General features: G+C 19.3%; 1 protein-coding gene across 1 annotated transcript in view; it reads left to right on the forward strand.

Moving 5' to 3' along the window:
- The window catches only part of LOC129607516 (uncharacterized protein DDB_G0283357-like), a 147,028-nt gene extending 139,588 nt beyond the window's left edge, over window positions 1–7,440 (forward strand). Inside the window, exon 2 of the mRNA XM_055518548.1 lies at window positions 4,663–7,440. Within this exon, the coding sequence (XP_055374523.1) occupies window positions 4,663–7,425 (2,763 nt within the window). The 3' untranslated portion in view covers window positions 7,426–7,440. The remainder of the gene's footprint in view (window positions 1–4,662) is intronic.
- The last annotated feature ends 11,770 nt before the right edge of the window (window positions 7,441–19,210 follow it).

Below are 19,210 nucleotides of genomic sequence, written 5' to 3' on the forward strand. Positions count from 1 at the left end.
TAAATAATATTATGTCCATATCATTGACCATGGAGCTTAGCTGACTCATACCTATATATATATACAAATAACCAAAATACTGTTATTAATACCTAAAGCATTTTGAACATTTTCTGTTTCTTTTATGAAATTTTTGAATATTTGAAATTTGATATTTCTGTATGGAAGGAATATGCATATACATAAATGTATGTACGTACATACGTAATATAAAAATTGCATTTCATGTAACATTCATTACCTCAAAATATCATTTCGTTTCGAAGTGATTAACAAAATTTTGTATTACAAGTACATGTGCTCGCCCATATTTTAATGGCTGTGTTTATGATTAATTTTAGCTATCTATTGGTTTAATATGTATAGTTATTTCCGAAACAATATTATTTATGTATGTAGGTATATATATGTATATATACATACTTATGTATCACGACTAATTTTTAATGCCTGGATGCATTTTACAAGCTTCGTATTGAATTTAAAATTGCATCCAAAATTATTATACAATAATTTTTTTTGGAAAAATTAACGATTCAAAATTTTGTATTAGAAAAATTTCAGTAAAATAATTAGGCCAATTTTATGCAGTAACATAATTTGAATCATTTGAAAAATTTCAAATTTTATAACTCCAAGTTTTATTGCCGGATATGTTTTAAATTTTTTTAAGAAAATTGTATTGGCTCTATACATGGACTGCAAAAGACGGCTTATAGTTATTTTTCTATGCGTGTGGTGAAAAGTTTTTTGCAACATACGTGATGTGGTGAATAAATTTTAAAGCATGCGTGGTGTGGTGAATAAAATTTTTAATTATTTTACAAAATTCATATCATATATACATTCAAATGTACGTACATATTTATATTTCATTGAAAACTAAATACCTTTAATTTTAAACTACTTTATACTATGATTACATACAAAAATATTTCAATGTTCAATTAAATACACACAATATTCCATATTTATAAAATCATATAAAAATTTTTATATTGAATAATTTTTCTTTGATAAAATTTAAAAATATTATTTAAAAATCAATGTCTAAAATCAAAATATATATAGAGAAAAAAATTAAATGAAATGAAAAGCAAAGAAAATTTCTAAAAAAATAATTTCATCTTTAGTAAAATAAAGATGAAATCAAAAAAAGAAGAGGAAGGAAAAACAACATTTTGTGTACATATTTTTTTTTTTTCAAGAATTTTTAATTTACAATGCTAAAAAAAATTTTTTTTTTTTTTTGAAGAACGGAAGCGGAATAATATTTTTAGTATAATAATAATTAAAATATTAGACGTACAGAGTACTATTAACATTGAGAATAAAAACGCCATAAGTATAAAAACATGAATAATTTTTTTTTTTTTGTGTTATCATGAATTTTTATTAAAAATTTTAAATATTTGCTTTTTCATTATTGTATACATACTACATAATAAAATAAATGAATATATTAAAAATCAAAAACACAAATAAAATGTATTGTTTTCGAAAAAAAAAACAAAAATTAAAAATTTGCAAAAATAGAAGAGAAAAACAAATATCGCCTCAATTTCATTGAATAAATTTTTGGCAAATTCGTCTTTGGAAATTATTATTGAAAATTTGTATTAATAAATAACTGGAATAATATTTTTAAGAATATTTCGAAACAGACACACAAATTTAAAGCATACCTACTTGATTTGTAAAATGAATAGAAGGATGTTTGGAATAGATTTTTATCAAAAAAAAAAAAGAATTATTCAATAATTTTTGTTATATATAACGTAGGTTAAATTTTGTGAATAGATATGTTTTAATGTTGCTTTTATAATATTATATTCCTGCAAAGTTCGCAAAAAATTTATTAAAAATAGACTCTAAATATAAATTGGAACGGTTAAATGAAAAAAAAACGATTGTATAACAGTTACATATTTTGTATAACAGTTACGGATATTGTATAACAGTTATGGATATTGTATAACACTTACTTATGTTGTATAACAGTTGGGGATAGTGTATAACAGTTACGTATGTTGTATAACAGTTTTATTTACGGGTATAATATATGAGAAAATTTGTACTACAGTTATTATTACAATATAAATCGAAAATTTTAATTGTTTGCAGTAATTTTTTAAGAGATTTATGTATGTAACTTAATTAATTTATTAAGGAACTATATGTATGTAACATAATAGAGTAAAAGTATGTACGTATATAAATTTCTTTTTTAAATTTTAATTTAATTTTCAATATTATATAGTTTACTATGACCTATATAACCATAATAAATTTTGTATAACAATAAATAAGAACGTTTTTTTTTTGTGTTCAAATATTACGACGTAAAAATATCAGAAATCGAATTTAAGTTTTTATTACTTTGACATTTTTGACTTATTAAATTTTATGACTTTAGTTTAGCCTAATAAATTTTCTATATATATAAATTACTTGTATATATACATATATATACAAATTTCTAATATCACAATACAATAATGTTAATTAAATGGCATTAAATAAAGTTTTATCGTAAAATAAATAAAATTGTATTTATATTTTTTTTGATAATGAAAGTGTAGCTGGGCTCCACACGCGTATATGCAAAAATTTTAACAAAAATTCAAATTATTTTTGGAATATTTTTATAATATTATCAAAATTACTAAAATAACTTTAATTCTGCAATGACCTTTTTCTATTTGTTTTTGTTTTTTTTTTTCTGTATAGATTACATTAAAAAACAAAATACAAATATTTTAAAACAAATAATAAAAATGTTTATAATATTGTTTTTTTTTTTTGTGTTTTTTAAATACACAATTTAAATTCCAAACAAATTAAGTCATTCAAATTCCAAAGTATATTTGGTGTGTGAGTCTTCTAAAGTACACTGGAAAAAAAAACAAGAAGATCTAAAAAAATTTTTAAAATTAAATAGTATAAAAAAAATAAGAAATAATAAAAAACAAAAAAAAAAAATTGAGGTAAATTTATGCAAGTGTTGAAAAAATCATAAAAAATTTTTTATTTAAATAAATATCGAAATTAGAATATCAACTAGCTACTAGATTAAACAACAAATATTTGTATAAAAAATCAATAATCAATAATAAAGAAGCTAAAAGGAAAAAAAATAAAATGTTTTGGAATTCTTGCCTACTTATTGTAACACCCCCTAATGCATATAATATTTTTGTGACAACAATTTTAGATCGGCTCATTTCAAAAAACCGAAAATAAATGACTCGTTACGAGATTTTTTCTCTCTTCATTCAAATTACAGTTGAACGACGAACACGCTTTTTGGGGCGCAGAATTTTTTGTACATATTTCCGTATTATACAGTTATCCATTTCCTATTTGGTTAGAAAAATTGCATTTGATCAAAAAATGCAATGCCTGTTCGACTGTGTTCCCTTTTCCCTGAATTATTTTAGATTCTCTCTAATCTAATCACCTACATAGTTAAAACTCTATGACGCAATGAAACTAAGGCATAACTGTCTATGATATCATGTCCTAGCCCTATGCTCCTTCTAAGAGTGAAAAAAGAAGAGAAAAATATATAGACTCTCTCTCATCATGTTTTCTATGAACTATTTAAAACTCTATCTTTCTCTCTTTTAATTTACTTATTACTCATTTCGATTTCATCTGTAAATTTTTATTAAGTTTCTTATTGTACTACAAAAATAATATTAAAGCAAAATTTTAACCCTTACGCTTTTATTATAAAAAATTACATAGTGTTAAGTAAATTATTTTAAAGCTTCTATATAAATTTATTACAATGTCTGATAATGCATACAATAATTTATTAAAGTATATAGGAAATACATAAGTACAGACGACGATGCAAAATTTTTAAATGATGTGTCATTCAATTAACATTTTTGAGCCTAATATTTTTTTCTTTACATCATATGTATTTAAGGAACCCCTATATGTAATCGGTTCGCATATATTTACTTAAAATATTCATACATACATAATACGAGTATATAGAAATGTCGTGTATGTACGTTGAATCAGTTTATTCGCCTGTATAAATTTTTTAATGCAAAACAATATTGGGGTAGTCATACTACAAGGTCGCTTAAAAATATAATAATAAAAAAAAAAACAATTTTTTTTTTGAGGTTTTTTTGTTTGATGTTTTTGTTTTGTTTTAGTTGTTATTTTTTCACTGATAACAGAAAATTTATTTAAATATTTTATTTATTTATTTTTTTGCTTTCTTATATTATTTGCTACTTTAGTTTCTATACACTGTGAGAAACAATAAAGTTGGAATGTATAAAAAAAGCAAAAAAAAAACAAAACTGAAAAAAAGCTGCTACTGTTTGAGAACAGGGTATTTTCACATACCCGAGTGTATGACTAAAAAATAAAACAATAAAAATCTCATTAAATTCAAAAATTAAGTTTAAAATGAGTCAGGAAATTAATATTTAAGTGCGGTTATTATTTTAAATTGTAAAATTTTATTGTAAAGGAATAGGAATTTTGTTGAATTCAGAATTTTTCCGTATATTTTTACTTTTCATATTAAGCGATGATAATATTAAAATAAATTATTTGTTTATGATAATTTTATTATTAAATATTTTTAAATTAATAATTTCCTTTATTTTTTTTTTTTTTTTGTATTTTTAACAGACAAAAAAGCATAGTCCCGGTCATATTAAAAGGCCAATGAATGCATTTATGGTATGGTCACAAATTGAACGTAAGAAAATATGTGAAAAAACACCTGATATACATAATGCTGAAATATCAAAAAAATTGGGTGCTAGATGGCAAGCACTTACACAAGAAGAACGTGAACCATATATACTTGAAGCAGATCGTTTACGTAAATTACATACAAAAGAATATCCAGGTTATAAATATCGTCCAAAAAAGAAACAGAATGGTTCTAGTAACAACAATTCAAATAATAATAATAATTCGACCAGTAATAATAGTACTAATAATAATAATGATAATAGAAATAATAATAATAATAATACTGCCAATGGTACTACGAAATCATTAAAAAATTCATCAGCAAGTCAAATAAGAAAAGCTAAAAATAATAATTCATCATCAGATACAAGTAGTAATTCATCAAATTCTGGTAGAAATAGCCGTCGTCGTAATCGTAATCCAAGTAGTAGTAGCAGTTTAAGTACAAGCAGTACTATTATAACATTAAATGGAAATAATAACAGCAGTAGTAATAACAGTAATAATACTAATAACAGTAATAACAATAATAACAATCAAAATACAATAAATAATAATAAAAATGATACAAATAATAATCAAAATTATCATTCAAATAATATTGTATACAATAGTTTTGATGAAGATGATTATATGAATGGTTTTGATACAGATACAGATTTAAGTGTTAACATTGGTTGTAATAGTAATAATAATACAATATTAACATCATCACCATCACCATTCAGTTTAGGTAAAAATTTAAATAATATAACATTAAATACAACAACACCATTAGGTGCTGAATATATGCAACATTTAAAAATGGAAATACCAAATTCACCAGAGAGTGCAAAATTATTTGATGATTCATTACCACCAGCTGATTGTTTATTATTAAATGGTACATTAGGTTCAAATGGTAGTACAACAAATGATCTTGATGCAAATATAATTGAACGTTTTCTTGAAGTTGAAATACCATTACCATTAACAGCAATTGATGAAGATGATACAAAACATATTATGGAATTACCTGGTACATTACCAGAATTTGGTAGTTTAGTTGATAGTGTTGGACATGCAAAATTAATTTCAACAACATCACCATCATTAACATCATCATGTAATACATCACCGTTATCATCAACATCGAATACAATAAATACAACATCATCATTACTTAATTCAAATGAATTATGTTATCTTGATACAAAACCCTTAATAACATCAAATACAGTAACAACAATAAATAGTAATAGTATATCAACAACAACTGCCAATTTATTAGATACAAATTCATCATTAATTACCACCGATTCAACAAATGATGATCAAGATATTAAATTATTTAATCATAGTATGGATACTGATGTTGATGATGATGACGATAGTAATATATATTTAAATAATATTGAATTTGATGTTGTTAGAACAACATCAAATTCACCATATTCACAATATGATAGTAAACATAATATATTAAATGATGCAAATTTAAATCAAGCTGTTGTTATAAGTAATACAAATCAATGTTCAACATTACATTATCAACAGCAAACACATCATCATGTACATCAATCAAATTTAATACAAAATAATAATGTACAAACACAACAACAGCAACAACAACAACAACAAGAACAATTACAACAAAATCATCAACGACAACAACAACAACAACGTCAACAACAGCAACAACAACAACAACAACAACAATCACAACAAAATAATCAACGAATTCAACATTTAAACGGTTTTCAACGTAATAATCATTTAAATTCACAAAATACAAATATTACAAGAATAAATAATATACAAAATAATCAAAATATAAAAACATTACTTAGTGATTATATTGATGAAGAAAATGGTCTTGATATTGATTCATTAACAAGTATTATTGTTATATCAACTGAAGATACAAATTCATCAACAACTATAACAACAACAGGTCAATCAAAATCATCACAATTATCTGAAAAACTTCATCAACAACAGCAACAACAACAACAACATCAAACACATAATAATAGCAATAGTATTAAAATACATAATAATAATAATAACAATACCAATATTAATAATAATAATAATAATAATAGTATTAAGAATAATAATAACAGCAATAAATATAGCAATGAAACAAGAAAACAAAATATAATCTATGCTAATAAATTAAATGATAATATTACAATTATTGATAGTAATAATTTAGATAATATTAATACAAATGATTTAATTATAAATACTGATGAAAATAGTAATTGTAGTACTAATAGTTTAAGTAATAATAATGAAAATCTTAATATTAATAATAATAATAATAATCATCATAATAATAATAATAATAACAGCATTTACCAAAATGGCCGATGTACAACAACATTTCGTGTAACTCAAACTAAAGATCCCGATCTCAATACATTTGTAGGTGGTATAACACATAAATTAAATATTAATAATATTGATACAACAAATAATAATATATTTAATAATAATAATAATAATAACAATAATAATAATTATAATAGTAATAATAGTAATAATAATAGTAATAATAATAATATTATAAATGGTATACATTTACCATTATCAAATACATTAACTGATATACAATATCTTAAATATGATTATAATGATTATAGTGATTTTCCAGTTATAACAAATTCAACAAATCAATTGGAATTAGAACCTTTTGGATTTTTAAATTAAAAATATAATTATATATTATATAAAATATTTATTTTATATTATTATTATATAATTTTTTTTATTTTGATAATTTGGAAAATTTATTAAAAAAAAAAATTTCCAAATAATATATTAATGGAAAATATTTTATTGAGTATATAATTTTTATATAATATTTATTTTATTCATTTCATTATTGAGTGATTTATTAATTTTTTTGATATATTTATTAAACAAACAATTATTATTCATTAAATTAATAATGATTAATTATTAAAAAAATTTACGATATTAAATTTTTTTAATATCGTAAATTTACTAAAATAAAATTATTGAGAATTAATTTAAAAAAAAAAAAAATAATAATATTAAAATATTATAATTACAATTAATTTTTAATATTATTTTGTATAACAATTTTCATATTTTCAACAATATTTGATTAATTTGTAAATTGCATAATTAATATTTTTAATAAAATTTTATAATTCACTTTATTGTTTATTCAATATAAATAAAAAATTAAAATCAAAAATTTTTTAATTTAAATTTTAAAAATTTTTAAAATATTCGAAATATTTTTAATAATAAAATTAAAAATTATCAATTAATAATTACAATTGATTCAAAAATCACTCTTTATTATGAAATGAAATTATTTATATTATATTAAATTATAATTAAAAAATAAATTAAATAAACACAGAAAGGAAAAAGTCAATTCCAATAAGAAAATTTATTTTCAATACTGGAATTTCAATTTAAAAAAAAAAATTTTTTAAATTTAAAATTAAGGGATTCAAAAAAAAAAATACTTTTTACAATATTATTAGTATGTATGCATAATGCAACAAAAAAAAATTAAAAAAAAAAATTTAATAATATTAAATTTAAAACAAAAAATAAATTTGATTAAATTGCAAAAAAAAGTCTAAAAATATAAAATTAATAAAAATTATAAATTAAGAATTTTTCATGTTCTTTTGTTTGTTTTTAAATAATTTTTTTTTATTTTTTTGTTTTAGTAAACCAATTAAATAATTAATTAAAATTAAAATTAATTATTTATAGTTAAAATTATAATAATTATTTAATTATGTTTTTCTTATAAATTTTAGTTCTATTGTATAATTATAAAAAAAAAAATTAAAAATTAAAAAAAACAATAATGTTTTTTTTTCTATAAATAATAATAGTAGTTATATTTTTATATATAAAAAAAAACAATAATTAAAAAAAATCCAAAAAAAAAAAAAATTTTTTTTTTTTTTTTTTTAAATTTAAAGTTTAAAATTTAAAAACAAGTCTTGAGAGAGCGCTCATCAAAGTATAGTATATGTGATTTTTGTCTAGCATTCACATTTTTCTACAAAAACAAATAAAAAAAAAAAGTTGAAGCAAAAAAAAAAATATGCAACAAAAAAAAAAAAAAATATTAAATGAAATAAAAATAAATAGGAAAAAAAAATAACAAAAAACAAAAAAAAAAATAAATTTATTCTTAAAAACAAAAAAAAAAAACAATAGTAAATCAGTATTTAGGAAATAAAAATTTATAAACAATAAAACAAACAAACAAACAATAAATCCCCTCTCCCCGAAAAATACAAACAAAAAAGAAAAATTTCAATTAAATTTAAAATTCAAATATTCATTTAAATAAATTTTAATAAAGAATATTTAATTTTAAAATTAATAATAATTTTTCTTTTTTTTAAAATCAAAGTCAATAGTCAATATAATTAGATTTTTTTTTTCTATAAACTATTAAAAAGAAAACAAAAAATTTCTTACTATTTATAAATGTAGTAGCTACAAAAAAAAAACCACCTTTTCACCAATACATACATACATAATATACAAACAAACAAACAAACAAAGTAATTTTTAACAAAACTACATTTAAAAAAAAAATTAATTAATTAAAAAAACAAAACAAATAGAACAAAGAAACACACATAAAAATTTCATAACTAGTTTTCCACATAATTAATTTTTGTTTTTCTAACTACATTTTATATTTCAAAAAACGGCAATACTTTTTTTTTTAATAACCTCACTATTGCATTTAATTTTTTTACTCAATAAAATTTGTTTCATTAGTGAAATTGTACTTAATCCGAAATTTCTATATTGTCCGAAATTTTAATCCGAATTTTTCTATAATAAAGAATTCAAAGTTTTTTTGAACGAAATGTCGAATTTCATTTTACTTAAATTTTAACATTTTAACGAAAGTTTTTGGAAATCACATGAGTGACAATCGATATATGTATTTTTAAAATTAGTATGTGATCGCGTATTCCGGTATATTTTACTCAACCATGTGATAAGAAAGTGGATGGTTATCAAATGAGAAGAACTTTTTCGTATTTATTTCGTAAAATCTCGTTGTTTTTTTTTTTTTAAATGCATACAATATTTAATTATGATTAATTTTGTTTTTGAAGGTTGACATACATAAGTTCAGTTTGATATTTTGAGTAAAGAATTTAAGAATTAAATTCAATTCAGAATATTCTGATTTATAGAAGTAAATAAAAAGAGAGAGAGGAAAAAAAAATGAGGTACAAATAATTAAGTTGAAAGCATTGTAAGCAGTGTTGCCCATTAATTATTATTTATGAATTGCAACTCTGGTTTTAAGTATAATATTAAGAACTTTAAAGTCTCTCTCTCTCTCTTACTATTTGTATGTTGAGAAAAAAAAAGTGAGAATTTAAATTTTCAATTCAGATAGGCAGAGGCTGCCTACTTCTCTTCTCAGTAAACTCATAATGTTCTCAAAATGAAATGAATAATTGGGTTAGTCGAAAATAAATATTGCAATTGATTTTACTCCATATTCAGTTAAAAAAATATAGAGAAGCAAAAAAAAAAAGAGAGAACTGATCAATTTAAAATTAATTTCAAAACAACTCTCATTTTTAACTCATAATAGATTTTGTTTCTATTTCTGTTTCTGTTTTTTTTTTAATTAATTTATTTGAAAACTAAACATACCTACATTAAAATATTACCTATATACACAAATAAATACAATAAATAATTTTCATTTAAATATAGAAACAAAAAAAAAAAAAAACAAAAATCATAATAAGAAAAGAAAAGAGAATTAAAATTGTCCAAGTATAATTAATAAAAAAAAAAATAGTTAGATTGTCTTATATATTTAGTGTATATTTATATATAATTACATTAATATACCTACATACATATAAATTTTTTAAAAAGAAAATTTTAAAATTGAAAATTTGAGAAAAAAATAACAAAAAATACAATGAATAAATACCTCTGTATATAAAAAAAACAAAAAAACGAAATTCATCTAATTTTAAAATTATAAAATATAACAAAAACAAAAAAAAAAACAGAAAAACAATAAAATAAGAAAAAAAAATTAATTTAAAATTTAAAATATTTTGTAATATTCTATAACTATTATACATTATATATACATATATATTTATTATACATGTCATATTGTAATATTTTTAAAATATTAAAACTATTTTAATTAATTATTTTTATTGTTATACAAAATATAAAAGAAATATGTATTATTTTTTTATTATAAAAATTTTTTTTTAAACTTTATTAATTTAATTAAAATTCTAAATAAAATTAGTTAAAATTTTAAATAAAATGAAAAATGCATTCATTTTTTAATTTTTCAATTGTTTGATTGCTTATTTATGTATAATAGTTTAAAACAAAAAAGGCGCACACATGCAAACTGTATGATTGCATCGAATCAAACAATCAAACAATTTGTAATTTTTTCACAAACTGAAACAATCGAATTACATTGACCCAATATTTCCTTTCTTGTATGTATAATGTTATGAGAATTAATACAAGGGTTATAAAAAAACATAACCAAAAAGGTTTGATTTCATACCTTATAATGTATGAATTGTTTAATTGCATGTATTGCCGCAGCAGTATCTCTAATCAATTATATCAAGTGAAATGTTTGAAAAGGAACAAAAAAAATTTTTTTTTTTTGATATTAAATTGAATTTTATTGTCTTAATTTAGAATTTCATTTAAATACAACAACATACATTATTTGTATGAAATGAATGTTTGAAATCAATTTCATATTAAAAACAACATGTTTGAATTGCATTTCTTTTATTGGGATAGAGTACAATAAAATTATTTCAAATTTTTTTGTTTGGTATTATTTTTGTTTCTTAATAATTTTTCAATATTAGACTTAAAAAATTAAACTTGTTTATTAAAATAATATTTTTAATATAAATACAAGAAACGAACAGAAATGAAATTATAATACCGAAATAATACAGAAACATGAACGTAATTCGTTATAATACCGAAATAAGAAACATGAACGTAATTCGATTAAATTATTATGGACAAGATGTATAACAAATATTTTCCATTATTTACAAATTTTAATTGTATTATAAAACAAAAAGTATTTCATTTTATGTAAATAATTAATTAGAGATTTTCAAATTAAATTTTAACAATTTTCATTTTCAAATTTCGAAAAATATTATTTTGTATATCACAGAAACAATATGAAAATAATTAATAAATAGTTAATAATAAAATACAATAATAAATATTAATTAAAATTAATTAAAGAAAAAAAAAATATTAGTTCATTGTATTTTGTGTTTTACTTCCTCAAATAAACCTTCACATATACACAATATATTTTTCTATATTATTTTTCTATATTAAATTAAATTTTATATTAATTATAAAAAAAAATATAAATTTTTTTTTTTTAGATTTTAATTAAATAAATTGTTTTTTTTTTTATTTTATTTTCATTTTATATTTTTAATGTTATTTTATTTTTACTTTTCTTTTAATTTTAATTTACTCTTAAGAAATTTTATTATATTTGATTATAAATATTTAGCAAAAAAAAAAAAAAATCAATTAATTTGGAAAAAAATGAATTTTTTTTTATTTTTTATTTTTAAATATAAAATAATTATTATACTATATTATTAATTAATTAATTATAATTTTAATGTAAAAACAAAACATTTTGTAAATATATTTTTTTAATATATAAAATTATATATACATAAAATATTTTTGAATAATTTAAATAAAATTTTCAATTTCTATTTGTTTTTTTTTTTTTCTTTATTTTTATTTAATTTTTAAAATTAAATAATTTTTCTCTTTTATAGCTTTAAAAAATGTCCGCTTTGTTTTTATGTTTTAATTTTTTTTTTTTTTTCATAGAAAGCTTTCATTAGGTTGGTATTTAAATTTAATTTTTTTTTAATTATTTTTAAAATTTTTCACAAATAATTCAATACCATATTTATAACTGTACATTAATAAAGTATAAATTCCATATTTGTATATAAATTATAACAATATAATATTATTGACATTAATTGACACACACATACACAAATAAAGAAGAAAAAAAAATACAACAAGAAAAAAAAACAAATGATAGTCCTTAGATATTTAAGAGAGAAAAGAAAAAATGCCGTTAGTTCTTTCATTTTTATATTATTATATAAAACAAAACAAAAATATTATTTAATTATAACTATATTGCGTTGAAAACAAAACAAAAAAATAAAAATTTTTAAAAAATATTATTTTTTATTTTTAAATATTAGATAATAGGATTATTAATAAATAATAAATTAATATAAAAAAAATAGATGTGAAAAAAAATATTATGCAATATAAGTGAGAATGAATTTAAAATAACGAAAAACTAAACAAGAAAACGAATGAACACAAAACAAAAAAAAAAACAACTATTGGAAAATAATTAATTTTTTTTTTTTTAAATATTTGAAAATTTTAAGAACATTAACCCTATATATTATAAATAATATATATATATATATATATATAGGAATAAAAAAATCATATATAAATTAGGTTATAAATGCATTAAATATTAAAAAATTAAAAAATAAAAAAATAACAAAAGTCTTAAAATATAAAATTAATAAAAAATAATTCAAAGAATTAAAATTATTTTTTTTTGTATAATCTATAAAAAAAATGTCGTATTAAAAAATTTTAAGACGCCGTATAACTGACGCCGTATAACTGACGCCGTAAAACTGACGCCGTATAACAGTTTTTTTTTTTTTGTTTAATATCGTATATAATAATAATATGATAATAGCATATGTATAGTAATTTTAAGGTTTCCAAAAAATATTTTTCATAAAAAAAAAAATTAAATAATATATATAAAAAAAAAAGAATTAAATTTAAATTTAAAAAAGGTTATAATTTTTCTAAAAAACGAAAAAAAAAAAAATAATTTGAAAAAAAAAAAAAGAGACAAGACAATTTTTAACACTAAAAAACAAAGAGAAAAAAAAAACGAAATATAAAATGATTTTTATGAAGAAAGAAGAGATGAAAAGAGTTTAGAGAAAACAAGAAGAAAAAAATGGTATGAGAAAACAAAAAACAAAAAGAGAGAGATACTTATTATATTTTGTAGATGATAATGAGAAAAGAGAAAGTATAATATTCTAATTCTATTATAGTTTTTATTTTTCCTAAAAACAAACAAACAAACCTATTTAATTAAGCAAATTATAATTATGCATACATGGTGTATATTTTTAGACAGAGAAACAAGAAAAATTTTAAATAATTAATAAAATTATAAATAATATATGTATATGTATAAAAGAAAGAGCAAAAAATATTTCAATAAATTCATTGAAATTTTTATTTTACAAATGAAAAATAATTAACAAAAAAAAATAAAGAAAATTAAATAAATAATTTGAGAAAATTTAGGATTTTGAATAATAAAAGAAAAATTTTTTTTAATTAATTTTTTAATTTAATTTCAATATTAATTATTTTAATTCCAATTATTATTTCGGTTTAATTCTAAAATTTTAATTTGTTTTTCTTTTTGCCCCATGCTCTCTGTTTTTATTTTCTTTCAATGTTGAAAATTCTCAATTTTTTAATATTCTTTCAAAAAAGTTTTGTTAATATTTTTTTTTTGTTTAATTCTTATATTTTGTATTTTTTTCTTTTTTTTTTTTAAATCACATAAAAATCACATGTAAAAAATTTTGAAAAATTCAATTACTCTTAAAAATTTCAACAATTTATCGTCTTAATATAAAAGTTACCGTTAACGATAAAAATTTATCGACATCGATAAAAATTTTCTGTTAAAAATTATCAATTGAACATAATTTCTATAAATTGAGCACGATAATTTTATTTTACTTCGATATTTTGATATTTCGATATTTCGATATTGGATTTCTAATAGTTAACTTTTTAATGATTAATTTCTTCTTATTTTTATTAATCGGAAAATGTGTAATATTTTGTCTTGTATAAAAATTTTTTCATAACATCTGAATTATTTTTTAACCCTAAATTCTTATTTAATAATATTGGTGTATTTAGTCTATTTATCCGTTTATATTATGGCAATTTATATTTTGTTGATAGCAGCCATTAATATATATATTTTTTTTATAATTTTAATTACATAAATTTAAATTGTATAATATTTAATAATTATAATTATTATTAGTAGGTATATAATATTAATTCTGCCCTTAAAAAATATTTAAAATGAAAGAAAATGGAAAAAAAAATATGCGTTCAAAATATGATCTCATGATAGTTAACCCAATAAACAAACAAATAAACAAACAAACATTAAGAAATTAAGAGATAATTTGAAAATATTTTTTCTTTTTTTTACTTACCAATAATTCTTACATTATTACATATTATAGTTGTTACTTTTTCTCTTTAAATCGCTATATAAGAAACACACACTCTTAATAAATGAAATTGTATGATACTTGTATAAATATTTGTTTTTAAGGAAATTTTAGTGAAATAATAGCACGGGGAGGATTTTATCAATTAAAGTATAGGTTTTTAATTTCAATATTTAAAAATTTATCTTCACAATATTTTATTGTTAGAACAGATATGCGATTTTGAAGCTATAAAAGGCACACCATTGTTCTTAATAAAAAATAAAAGAAAGAGAATAATTACAATTCGGGAAATAAAATTGTTTCTGTGTAAAATTTTTAATTAATTTTCAATTATTTTAATTAAAATAATTAATAGTTTTAAAATGAAAACACGTATAGAAAGAAATTTAGAGAATAATTTGCCAAAAAAAACCTTAACAATTTGGTATGATATCTCTGTAGCCGAATTAATAGAGCATCCACTTAGAAAGCCACTGGTACACCATTGTACTGGTCTAGTTTTAAAATAATTAAAAATCTATCTATTCTGCAATTGTATGAAAACATTTGAATTATTTATTCTCATACACACATAAAAATTCGATGTGAAAAATGGTAAATCCCCAAATTTAAACAATAGTTTAATAATTTTTGGTTTCATTACTATAATTGTAATTAAGTGAAATTATTATACATAGGTATATATTATTAAAAAATAAAAATATAATTTTATTTATTAAAATTTCATATATTTTTTGTATATATATATATATATATATATATATATATATATACTATATTATAATTATATACATCGCATATAATAATTAACATTAAACTTTGTATAATAGTTTTTTTTTTATTCATTATTATTATTATTATTATTATATATAAATTCAAAATACGGATAAGTCCACCTAATTTAAAATCACATAGTGAAATTTTTTATTATTAATATTATTTTTTTTTTATTATTAATTATATTCGTATACACAAATATAAATTTTATTATCATTATTATTAATATTAATTATAAAGAGAAAATGAGGATCGGAAATTTTTATATAAAATAAATATTTAAGTATATTAACAGTAAATATATATATATTTTTTATTTTTGTGTATAATTTATGTAAAATATAATTATATAAAATGTATATATATACATAAATTGCATGTGATTTTTTTTTATTACTTTTTTTTTTTTTGTGTTTAATTATAAATAAAGAAATATTATTAATTTTATTTGTTTTTATTTTTATTCTCTTTTATCTTTTCATTATTATTATATTTTTATTTCGATTTTTTTTATATGGAATTTTAATATAAATATTTTTATAACAAAAACAAAAAAAAAAACAAAAGATTTTAAAATAATTTTTAAGAATAATGATGAAAAAAACAAATAAAAAAATATGAAACACAAGAAATGAAGAGAAAAGCCCATTTTTTATTTAAATATAATCAAATATAACAGTTATACTGTTATTAATATAACAGTTATACTATATACATAAATATTATTATTAATAAAATTATAAATAATCATTTTAAACAAAAAATTTATACATTTATAAATAAAAAATTTTTGCTAAAATTTAAAAAAGAAAGAAACAAAAAATAATTTTAATAAATTTTTAATAATAAGAAAGAAGAAAGAAAGAGAAAGAACGAAAAAAAAATATAATCATTTTTTACAATTTTATTATATTTTGTTGTAAAAAAAAAAACAAAAAACAATAAATATATATACATATACATAAATATTAAAAAAAAAAATTCATTCATAAGAAAAATAAATTATAAAAAAAGTAAAAACTTGAAAAAAAAAAATATTAAAAATTTTAAAGAAAAATTTAAAAAAATTAAAAAAAAAAAAAAAATAATTGAAAAATTTAAGAGAACGGAATAAAAACGCTCTTGCATTATTGAAAAAAAAAAAATTAATAAAATTGGCTGTTTTTTATTTATAAAATTTTTTTTTTTTTGTTTTGTAAATCCTTTTTTAAAACCCCCTTTGAACCCACCTATACCGCATATTTTTTCACCTTTGGGCTTTTATTTTTAAACAAATTTCTATTATTTATAATTATTTTATTTAAAGTCCTCGTTATTTTCGAAAATTCAGTTCTAAATTTAGATCTTAATAAAAAACATATTCGATGAACTAGAAAACTACAAAATCTTCGTTCAAAAATCGTAACATAAACTTAATACCGTTATTCTGATTGGCACAGCAAATAGCTTGACGAATCGAATCAACTTGTCGAATCGAATGACAATTCAAATTATTAGCGGCAAATTGGTTTCAAGTAAATTATTCGGTAAGCTTGTCCAACAGAATTTTCATTCAAGAGTTTTAACATTTCATTCACTTAAAAAATTTGACAAATTCGCCGATTATAATACTAAAAATTTATATTCGTCAAAAATGTTATTCGCTTTGCCGATCATAATAAGGGTATAAATTTCCAAACTTTATTTTTAAACAAAAAATAGAACTAATTGGTGACTGTGGATATTTATAATGATGCGAGAAGACAGATTTTTAAGATTTAAATTAGAACATTAAGAGCGTAATATTTGAATTATCGAAAATCTCCCACTCCTTTCTTACATTTTTTTTTTCTCTTATATTACCTAGCAATTTTATTTTCTAAATTTTCTTATAATTGGCAAAAAATACAAGAAATAATAAAAAAAAAAGAGAGTTAATGGATTCCATAATAAAAGGTTCTCAGAGTATAATACCGCATGTAATACATAAACAGCTACATATGTATGTAAATTTAGTATTCCAAAATTTAAAAAAATAATAGCTAAAAGAGAGTATATACATATACATTGCTAAAATATTAAAAGCTCTAAGGCTGACACGATAATGAAAAATATATTATGTAAAGAAGGAGAGTTTATAAAATTCTCACATGTAAATACTTAAGTAAGTGTCCAATATTCAGAGGTTTGCAATGACGTATTTGGACTCGCATACCCATTTAATATACATATGTATGAATTTGAGCACGCATTTGTTACATAATTAAAATTCTAATAATAATTGAATACTAATGATTGGATCTTATACTTAAATTTAAGGCGAAACATATTTGAATTATTATTTGACATTATATAAGAGATACCAAATAATAATTCTAGCCTATATATTATACAGCAAATTGAAAAGATTTTTAAAAAAATTTAGCAAACAGGGCACACAAACTACATGTAAATATTTCGGAGTTACAAAGCAGTATACTGGGTACATTGTATAATAGTTTTGCATGGCGTGATACAAATGGTATGTAAAAATTATTTTTAAATATAAATGTACATATTTTATGGGCGAATTTAGGATAATGATACAGAAATAAATAAATTTTAGGGGCTTGTTACAAAAACCACCAGAACGAAGGTGTTAATTTTGGGGATATTTTTAAGTTTCTTTCGTATACCATTTTATTATATAAAACTCCAGATTTTTAATGTTCATATCAAATATTAACCATATGGATAATTATCCTATTGGGAAGAATTATTTTTCAACTTTTTAATTACAATTTCAAATTTTAATAATGGTTATTGTTCTCTACATTTTTTTCTGTAAATCTTATTTCTAATATGATTTTCTTTCGTTAAACCTTGCATATTATTTTATTTGCAAAAAAAAAATTAATGGTACCTTTTTTATAATCGTCTGTTATTTTAGATGAACTCTTAAACTATACCAAGAAATCATATTTCGTTAACAAATAATATTTGTTAACGACCACATTGCGTACAATAAGAGTGGTTATGTTATGGCATCAAATTTCATATGTCGAGCTTTCGGCGAAAATGCGTTTCTTGTCTGCCTGTGTAGATGAATACCTCAAGTTCGGCTGAATTGACTTTTGAACAAATTTTTATGTTTGAGTTTAATTTAAGAATGAAACGATTTGATCAACTTTTAGAATATATCAGGCCTCTATAACTGGATCTATACTACGATTTTAAGTTTTTGGCTGTTTTTATGAAAATAATCAATATATTATCTTGAAATTTCATATATAAGCTACACTTGATAATGCGACAAGTCATTTAAC

This window comes from Condylostylus longicornis, unplaced genomic scaffold (genome assembly GCF_029603195.1).
Source record: "Condylostylus longicornis isolate FDR11 unplaced genomic scaffold, ASM2960319v2 ptg000027l, whole genome shotgun sequence".
NCBI classification, from domain to species: domain Eukaryota; kingdom Metazoa; phylum Arthropoda; class Insecta; order Diptera; family Dolichopodidae; genus Condylostylus; species Condylostylus longicornis.